Below are 10,225 nucleotides of genomic sequence, written 5' to 3' on the forward strand. Positions count from 1 at the left end.
GTGACACTAACTGAACCCTGATAGAACAGGGTTCTATGCAGAACACCCAGCCAGAGTTGGCCCTGGGAGGCACCCTCTCGACAATATCCATGCCACCTGCCTCTGCTCCCAGGTGGGCAGTAACCCACACAGGTGCACTGTGGGCACCACTCCGGGTGCTCAGGGCCAGCCTGACCTGGGAAAAAATGGACCATCCCACACCTGTGTGTCTGTGTATATATGGTATGCACACACATGACCTTGGCCCCAGCTCCATAAATACTGGAGAAGAGGAGAGAAGGCCGCCTAGAGGCAGACACTCACCATGGGGCGCCTGGAGGTTCTATTTCTTGGCCTCACCTGCTGCTTGGCAGCGGCTTGTGCTGCAAAGGTAAGCTGGAACCCTACAAGGGACTACAGCCCTCTCTCATTCACTAAGATCTGGGAACTGGGACAGAGCCTGGAGGGTGGGAGACAGAGTACAGAAAGACATGAAAAGGCCAGCGAGCCCACTAGCACTCCAAGCTCTGGTCCTGCCTGAGACACCCAGTTTGTCTTATTCACATGAAGCCCAGTGCAACATGCAAAACTGCACCGGAGTCTCACACCAGGAGCAGTTTTATGTAAGAATGTCCCATGCACTGTTTGAAAGGTTTATACTAGAAGCCCACTAGTGATCTGTGGTTTCAGGTATGCCTAGTCTGGCAAGCCTCCCCACAGACCCTGGCTTTTCCTTTTCTAGAGGGGTCTCCTGCCAACAGAGAAGCAGTTTGCTTGACATTACACAGCAACCACATCCTGTCCTTAAATAGGAACCTGAAATGTCTGTTCCAAATCAGGGCTCTGGCTCCCAAGTGCCCTCCATTTCCTGCTCTCCCTGAGAAGGGGTGAGACCTACCCCCTACCCGCTATGTGCCCTGAGGAGCTGCACCAGCTCTTCTAGGGTGCCTGTAACATCTGCCCTTTAACCACCCTTCTTGGGAGTGTGAGGACGAGTCACAGAAAGCTCAACAGATGCAGGAAGAGGGCATAAGTCTCTGCACAGGGGCCCCAGCAACTCACCCAAACGCTCCAGCCTTAGTTCTCTGGCCCTTGTCTTGTTTTCTTGGACCCTGGAGACCATCCTGGAGAATCCTCAGAGTCACCCTCCTGGAGCCTGGATGTTACAGTTCGGTCCAGGGCTCTTGCCATGGGAAGGAAGTTGTTTTCTTTCTTGGAAGAGGTTTTTTTGGGGGGGGGGCGGTTAGAAGGACCTAACTGTCCCCCTACTGCTCCACCGCCAGCACACCGTCCTGCCACTGGCCAGGATCATTGCATCTGGCCCAGCCCGGGGCACTCAAGTCAACCATTACCGAACAGACACACTTCTGAGAGGTGGCATCACACACACACACACACACACACACACACACACACACATCCCTAAGCTGGCTTTCTGACTCCTCCCAGTAACCAAGAACCTTAGATGCCCCAATGATCTGTGTTGTCTCCCTGGCTCTTCTCTTCAGTTTCCTTACCCAATATAGTAGGGAGTCCATCAGCCTGGACTTAGAGGGCTTCTGGGATGCCAGCTTGGGCCTGCAGCTACAGGCCACCTACTTCCCCCTACCTGAAACCTTGCACAGAGGAGAAGCAGGAGGCCATACTATCACCACTGCCAAGTAAGCGGAGCTGCTCCTGCATGTGCCCTGGACTGATGCAGGCAGGACAGGAGGGGACATGCACTGCACAGAGGTTAGACAGCCTCATCTCAACAAAACAACTTGCGGTGGGAAAGCCCCTGCACTTCAGTTTGCGGGGATAGTAGGCAGATGAGGACCTGACTCCAGGCCTCAGGTTGAGCTGGACACCAAATAGCAGTACTGATTGGCCCTGTGAAGACCCGGGCATGGGGCCACCAGTTCCATGCCCATCTAGGAAGGCAGTGGGGAGAGGTGGGGGAAGGAGAGAGAGATCTCAGAAACCTATGGCAATGTTAGAAACCCTCTGGAAGCACTGAGCATCCACCACTGTCTGTAGTTGGCCAGGCCTTCCCTCTGACAGCCATCAAGCCTTAGAGGAAGGTGCGGTGGCCCATCTTACCTATGGGGAAATTGAGGCCCCAGGTCTTAGCCGAGATCTAGACTGTCACTCCAGCTTAGCAGACGTGGCTGGAAGTAGCCTCAGATACCTGAAGGAGGATGTGCCAGGGCCTGGGAGGAAAGGGAATCAGCCCCTCCAGCACTTGGCAGAGGACCTGCTAGCACCCTGGAGCCCGCTCCGTCAGCCACTCTGGACTCAGGCTAGCCATGCAGAAGCCCATCTGACCCTGCCCTGTGTCGCCTACAGTTGGGTGCTGTGTACACCGAAGGCGGTTTCGTGGAGGGCATCAACAAGAAGCTCAGTCTCTTGGGTGGTGACTCTGTTGACATCTTCAAGGGCATCCCCTTTGCTACCGCCAAGACCTTGGAGAATCCTCAGCGTCACCCTGGCTGGCAAGGTGGGTGCTGAGTGCTGGGTGCTGGGCTGGCCCTGGCTGGTTCTCTTTACACCTTGCCCTTCTCTCACTGTAGGGACACTGAAGGCTACAAACTTCAAGAAACGATGCCTACAGGCCACCATCACCCAGGACAACACCTATGGGCAAGAAGACTGCCTCTACCTCAATATCTGGGTCCCCCAGGGCAGGAAGCAGGGTATGGATCCCAGTTTCCCAGAGAATCCCACCCCACCTCCACCCCAGAACTCCAAGCCCTGGTCTGGGTTCCATTTGGTGTTGTCAAGCTCAACAGCCCTGAAATCAGCACTGAGGCAAGAAGGGGGTGCCAACTGCTGATCCTCACAGCCCTGCCTGAGCACCTGCTCCAACAGGGTTACTGAGCTGTCTGGGGAGAGAACCTGTTGGTGTCTGAAGTCCCTGTCTGCCCCTTTCAGTGTCCCACAACCTGCCTGTGATGGTCTGGATCTATGGAGGTGCCTTCCTCATGGGATCTGGCCAAGGGGCCAATTTTCTCAAAAACTACCTGTATGACGGGGAGGAGATTGCCACTCGGGGCAACGTCATTGTGGTCACCTTCAACTACCGTGTTGGACCCTTGGGTTTCCTTAGCACCGGGGATGCTAACCTTCCAGGTATGTTGGAGCCTCTGACTGTAAGAGCGGGAATAGTGAATGCAGAGAGACGCACCTTAGAAGCTTCTAACTTGACAGCCGAGGGAAGGCCCAGCACCGTCTTCACAGAGTTGGGGTACTGAAGCTAAACTATGGGACAGGGGAGCCTGAGGCAGCCACCGGGAAATGAGAGAGGCCAAGAAACAGACAGAATGGCAGAGATTCAAGTTGAGCCCTGAAAAGATACCATAGGAAAGATGCCAAAGGGAAGACAGACAGTAGGAGGAAATGTGCAGAATGGAGTCAGGACGAGCCACACCTCCCACCTTCCTGACCCCCCACCCCCACCCCACCGCTACTCCCCTTTAAGCTCAGCCTCCTGAGGATCCACCATTTGCCCTCCTGGGGACGGGCACATTGACTGTTAATCTCTAGGTCGCCAATCTCTAACCTCCTCCAGCTTTAGTTGAGGGCCCTCCTGATGAAGGCTCTCCCCTCACCCTCAGGGAACTTTGGTCTTCGAGATCAGCACATGGCTATCGCCTGGGTGAAGAGGAACATTGCAGCCTTTGGGGGGGACCCTGATAACATCACCATCTTTGGGGAATCTGCTGGAGCTGCCAGTGTCTCTCTGCAGGTCTGGGGCCCTCTGGTGTGGAGGAGTCTGACCCCAAGGTTAAGGGAGGGAGCCAATGGGGTCTAGGATAATGGTCAGAGCAGGGTGTGGCTGGGAGCCCTGGGCCCAGGTGCAGCCTGTTGACAGAACTTCTGGGTGTTGCAGACCCTCTCCCCATACAACAAGGGTCTCATCCGGAGAGCCATCAGTCAGAGTGGTGTGGCACTGAGCCCCTGGGCCATCCAGAAGAACCCACTTTTCTGGGCCAAAACGGTGAGCACAGCAGGATAGGAGTAGGCAGGGAGGGGACCTTTCCCATTCCTGTGCTGCCCTGGACCTTCTGTTTGCCCTTTAGTCATTCCAAACCTCGATGCTGGCCTTCTCTAACCTCCTGCCTCTGCCTTTCCCTAGATTGCAGAGAAGGTGGGATGCCCCACAGAGGATACTGGCAAGATGGCTGCGTGTCTGAAGATCACAGATCCCCGGGCCTTGACACTGGCCTACAAGTTGCCCGTGAAAAAGCAGGAGTGTGAGTGATGCTCCTGGGTAGGAGGCATGTAGGGAGGAAGAGGAAAGCCCTTGTGGGGCAAGGCTGAGCTCCTGAAGAAGACAGACAAGTGCCACACTGGGCCTGTCTCTACCCCCTAGCAAGCCCCAATAGGAAAGAGATGTCTTCCAGTACTCCAGGGACTTCTAAGAAGCCATACATGGCCAGGTGCACACTTTTAATCCCAGCATTTGGGAGGCAGAAGCAGGCAGATCTCTGTGGGTTCTCTCTGCTGCCCGGTCTTCTTAGTGAGGGGTCAGCCAGAGGTACATAGTGAGACTGTCTTTTTAAAAAAAAATAAAGAAAGGTAGAAATGAAGGAAGGAGGGAGGGAAAAAAAGGAAGAGGAAGGGAGGGAGGTCGGGAGGGGCAGAGAGAAGCCTAACATGAGTCCCAGACAGCAGAAACCCACACATGGTTTCAGGGAGATGTGTAGACCCAGACCCAGGGCCACTGTGCTGGAAGATAACTCTTAAGCTTCCTTGTAAATGTGTCAATCACTTGTAAATGTGTCAATCACTTGTAAATTCCCAAATATTCGGTCCTTCCAGCTGGAGCTGCCACCAGCAAACATGGAGAACCGGCCTGCTAGCCTAGGACATTGGATTTTTTCTTTGCTTACCCTTCCAAAGCAAATCTAGCAGTCTGAGCATGATCTGTGCGCATAATAGGTAGACACTCTACCACTGAGCACCTCTGCCACTCAAACAGATGATTTTATTTGGAGAGCCACTGAAGAAAGCCTGGCTGTGCTGGGCTGAAGGAAAGCCAGGGTCTCTGCCTGCTGAGCTAGAGCACAGACCAGCTGGCAAGCCTGGGGGGCAGGCAGGCCTTACCCACGGTGGCCAGCAAGCCACCTCATCCCTGGTGGAGGTATAACAAGGAAAGAGGGAGGGCACAGGGATGCTCAGGCAGACCAGACAGTCACGGTCTATGGAGCAGTGGACTCTTCATGTGCTCATGAGACAGAGTCTGTGAATGCTTTGGCCTGGCATACCCAGAAGGGCACCACACTGCTCAGCATCCCACATACAGGACAGTCACCCCTATCACTAGCTGATTGTGGCCAAAGGTTCCTGGGGCTAGGGTTGAGGAACCTGGGTCTGGTCAGAAAAGGAGAGATCAATACAAAAGGCCAAGAGAAAGAAGAGGCAGGCACTGGAAGGTATAAGAAACTGTCGGCTCTCCCACCAGACCCTGTTGTGCACTACCTGGCCTTCATCCCTGTCATCGATGGTGACTTCATTCCCGATGACCCCATCAACCTGTACAACAACACTGCTGACATTGACTACCTAGCGGGTATTAACAACATGGACGGCCACCTATTTGCTACCATTGACGTGCCCGCTGTCGACAAGACCAAGCAGACTGTCACCGAGTGAGTGGGGGGACGAGAGGGAGGGAGGTGGGTGCTGTGTTGGGGAAAGCACAGGCAGACATGCTCCTGTGGACACCAGCGCAGTCCAGCATGTTTTATTGTCCCCATGCAGGGAGGACTTCTACAGGCTAGTCAGTGGACACACTGTCGCCAAGGGGCTGAAGGGGGCCCAAGCCACCTTTGACATCTACACTGAGTCCTGGGCCCAGGACCCGTCCCAGGAGAACATGAAGAAGACAGTGGTGGCCTTTGAGACTGATGTACTCTTCCTGATCCCCACAGAGATGGCGCTGGCCCAGCACAGAGCCCATGCCAAGTGAGGTTCTGGGAAGGGGTTGGCCCGGGGAGGCTCGTGAGAGGACTGCCTAGTTCTCTTGGCTCACTAAACAATGAACATAGCTCTGGGCTTCCCATCAGTCAAGGTTAAAAGTATAATAGAAACATATACCTTGTCTAGTCATGTGAGAAATATGAGTTTTGGTGGGAAACAAATGACCCTTGACCCTGGATTAGGGGAAGGAGGAGGTTTCTGAATACTGTAGGGTGGAGACACAAACACTGGATGTGGGCTACAGCCTTTCTTTCCCTTATTATCAAGAACTCTAGTTCAGAGCGGGACGTGGTGGCACACACTTCTTTTTTTCAAAGATTTATTTATTATATTTATATGAGTACACTGTAGCTGTCAGACACACCAGAAGAGGGCATCAGATCCCATTACAGATGGCTGTGAGCCACCATGTGGTTGCTGGGAATTGAACTCAGGACCTCTGGAAGAGCAGTCAGTACTCTTAACCTCTGAGCCATCTCTCCAGCCCAAGTGGCACACACTTTTAATCCCAGCACTCAGAAGGCAGATCTCTGTGAGTTTAAGGCCAGTCTGGTCTACACAGTAAGTTCAAGGCCAGCCAAGGCTACATAGAGAGACCCTATCTTAAACAAACAAACAAACAAACAAACAAACCCTCGATTTTTGATGAGTCTTGGGGTCCTCCAGGCCCTGCGCGTTCCCCCTGGCCTCTCTCCAGGGCATACCTCCCAAGGGAGCCCCCTACCCACACAGATGCCTCTGCTTCCCTTAGGAGCGCCAAGACCTATTCTTACCTGTTTTCCCACCCTTCACGGATGCCTATCTACCCCAAATGGATGGGGGCAGACCATGCTGATGACCTCCAGTACGTCTTTGGAAAGCCTTTTGCCACCCCACTGGGCTACCGGCCCCAAGATAGGGCTGTCTCCAAGGCCATGATCGCCTATTGGACCAACTTTGCCAGGAGTGGGTAAGATGTGTGGTGGAGCCCAGGATCAAGGGCAGCAGACTTGAGGGCTCCTCTGTCACTGTGGCACTGTAGGCCTGCTCTCTCACTTGGGCAAACTTCTTATTTATCCTCAAGCTTTGGTAGCTAGCTTGCACATGAGCAGAAGAACTGCTGACCCAGCCCCAGGGTGAAGCACGTGCTCACCATGACTGAGCCGTGAAAGGTTGGCTTGGATGTCCAAGCTGTCTGTGCAGAGCTGTCTGGGAGCACGGGCCTCCAGTCTCTTTGCAGGCCCCTACTCAGTCTCTTCTCACTCTGCAGGGACCCCAACATGGGCAACTCACCTGTGCCCACACACTGGTACCCTTATACCTTGGAGAATGGCAACTACCTGGACATCACTAAGACGATAACCAGCGCTTCCATGAAGGAGCACCTGAGAGAAAAGTTCCTGAAGTTCTGGGCTGTGACATTCGAGGTGCTGCCCACAGTGACTGGTGACCAGGACACCCTCACTCCCCCTGAGGATGACTCAGAGGTTGCCCCTGTCCCACCTACAGACGACTCCCAGGTTGTTCCTGTCCCACCTACAGATGACTCTGTGGAGGCTCAGATGCCTGCCATCATTGGCTTCTAAAGTCTTATAAGCTGGGGCTGGAGAGATGGGTCAGGAATTAAGAGCACTCACTGTTCTTCTAAAGGTCCTGTGTTCAATTCCCAGCACCTACATGGCTGCTCACAACTGTCTGACTCCATCTACTGGTGTGCAGATGTACATGCAGACTAAGTACCCATATACATAAAATACATACATAAATAAAGTCTTATAAGCCTTGGTCCCAGGGTCCTGCTCTTATTAGCTCTCCTTCAATAAAGCCTCAGCCCTCACTATCTGATAATTTGGTCTTTGCTCCTGAAACAGTCTGGAGGAAGAAGGGACACCCCATCAATGGTGACAGGCACTTGGCCCATCCCCTCCAATCCCCAGGCTGCAGAAATCAAAGGACTGCCTTTGGGGTGGGGCAGTAGTAGTGTAGTAGAGAGGGAGGGGAGGCTCTTTGAGGCAAGCAGCAGCATCCTGAGATCCTGGAAGAGCCCGTCTATTAGGGGCATCCTCCAGCCCTAGCTAGCCGTGTGTGGCAGAGAGGCAGGGCCTCTCTTGAGGCACAAGCAGCTATAGGAAGCTGGAACCTGCTTTATGGGCCACATGGATGCTAAGGGGAAGAGGCACCCTACAGCTTTAAGCACTGCACTAGGGCTTTCCCAGGCATGGTGCAGCAGGGAACAGAACCCTAACAAGGTTAGCTGGAGTGTCTTGGCCTTAGGAAAGGGCTTGGCCAGTGTCCCACATGTCTGCTAAGCCTCCTCCTTCCACTTTTACAAAGGACTTTGAAGTCTACTTGTCTCTTAACTGACAAAATTTGCCATAGATGTGGGACAGTTTTCTCTTGGTCAGGAAACCATCCTTACAAGAGGCTTTTGTTTGGAACTTAGGTCTTGCAGTATTGCCCACACTGATCTCAAATGCTGGGCCCAAGGGTTCCTCTGCCACCAGCTTTCCGAGAAGCCAGGCCTAGGAACTACAGCTTGGAATAATTACTTATCTTAAAGGAGATAATTTTAAACCTGAGTTTTGCTATCTATCTCAGGTTAGCCTCCACTCCATCATCCTCTGAGGGATGCAACATGGTGTTCAGCCTGCAAGTGTCATCCCAGCACTTGGGAGGCAGAGGCAGGTGGATTCCTGAGTTCAAGGCCAGCCTGGTCTACAGAGTGAGTTCCAGGACAGCCAGGGCTACACAGAGAAATCCTGTCTTGAAAACCAAAAACCAAAAAAAAAGCAAGTGTCAAATTCTTAAAATTGTGCTAACCAGGTCAGCATGGTGCTGAGCAAGCAGCAGGTGGCACCTTGTGGAAGCCTGACATTTCGAGTGCCAGCCCAGAATCCACGTAAAGGTGGAAAGAGGACCGACTCCATGAAGTTGTCCTCTGACCTCCATGCATACACAGCCCTCACAGACAATGAGAAATGCTAACTAACAAGCTGTGGTGGCACACAAGTCTTAGGCTAATTGGACCATTTTCAGGACAATGACACATTGTATCACCAATGCCACTACCTGTTTCTACCATCCAGACAGAAGCTGGACCCTCTAACACCAAGCCTCCACCTCCCTTCCCCAGCCCCTTGTGACTTGCTGTTCAGCACCTGCCTGTTCCAGATGCCCCTTGTGTAGGGTGATGGAGGAAGCACCCAGGCCAAGCTTGTCCATGGTCTCCAGCCCTGCTCCTGGCTGAGCACACCCCTGGTCTCTTGCTGGTGTCTGAGGATGCCGAGGCCTTCTTTTGACTGATGCACAGCTGGTAGCAATGCTCCCGCTTCCAAGCTGGAGTGACTCAGGTCCTCTGTTTTCCTTTGTGGATCTAACTAAAGGCTTGTCGATTTTGTTCATCTTTTCAAAGAACCTGGTTCTCTGTTCCATTTCTCTCTGGTATGAATTTCTCATTTTCGTGTGTGGTGTGTGCATTTGCATATGTGTAGATACATGTGTGTAGAGGCCAAAGGTTGACGTCAGCAATCATCTTGGATTTTCTTCTGTGGTCTGGGGCATCAAACCAAGGGCCCTTCCCCAGGGTACACAGCACCCAGATCTGTGGCCTCCCTTCCCCCAGCCTGGAACCTGCTTGCTCAAAGGTGGAGCTACCAGCTCATTCATCCTGTCACGCCTACCTACTGCTGGAACCTGCCTTTGCTGCCTGGAGGCACACACGTGTTCGTCCTGCTACTGGACCCTGAGTTACTTGGCGGGATATTGGGTTCCTTCCCCCTTCCTTTATAGCTGAGTGTCTGGAAATAGTAAAATTGAGCCTTGATCAGAACTTGTTGTCTTGGCTCCATTGTTTCTTCCACCCCGTCTAGATTCCTCTCTTTTCAGCCTGAACTGCCATTCTCAGTTGAACCGTTCGTGTTGTGGACTGCGGGCAGGCCGCAACAGTTGGCGCCCGAACAGGGACCTGAAGAATGGCAGAGGGATGCTAAGAGAAACAACTGCTGTGTGGAGCTCCACAAGAAAGGAAAGGATCTTCGTATCAGAGGAGCATCGGAGCAACGGACAGGTACACATGCTAGCGCTAGCCTAAATTTTGTTTTGTAAAGTGTTGCTGAGGATGTGGTAAGATACAAATCAAGTTTGAATCAGTGCTGACCCAACACTGTTTCTGCTTGGGGTCAGTAGTTCGTTAATTGGAACTAGATACGGAGACAGGCGGTGTGCCGCAGCTTTTTAGAAAGCTGCTTAGGTGGAAGAAGGAAGGGTTCAAAGTCAGAAATCTTTTAGATAAGATAGATAGCTG

General features: G+C 52.9%; 1 protein-coding gene across 1 annotated transcript; it reads left to right on the forward strand.

Moving 5' to 3' along the window:
• The first annotated feature begins 304 nt into the window (after nt 1–304).
• Nucleotides 305–7,508, forward strand: Cel (carboxyl ester lipase). Its single transcript, XM_021156630.2, has 11 exons — nt 305–370; nt 2,308–2,458; nt 2,532–2,654; nt 2,893–3,090; nt 3,576–3,706; nt 3,851–3,958; nt 4,097–4,214; nt 5,426–5,612; nt 5,725–5,928; nt 6,695–6,892; nt 7,193–7,508. The coding sequence occupies exons 1-11, from the start codon at nt 305–307 to the stop codon at nt 7,506–7,508; spliced, it is 1,800 nt and encodes a 599-aa protein (XP_021012289.1).
• The last annotated feature ends 2,717 nt before the right edge of the window (nt 7,509–10,225 follow it).

Source organism: Mus caroli, unplaced genomic scaffold, assembly GCF_978045245.1.
Source record: "Mus caroli unplaced genomic scaffold, Mus_caroli_1 scaffold_2, whole genome shotgun sequence".
NCBI classification, from domain to species: Eukaryota; Metazoa; Chordata; class Mammalia; order Rodentia; family Muridae; genus Mus; species Mus caroli.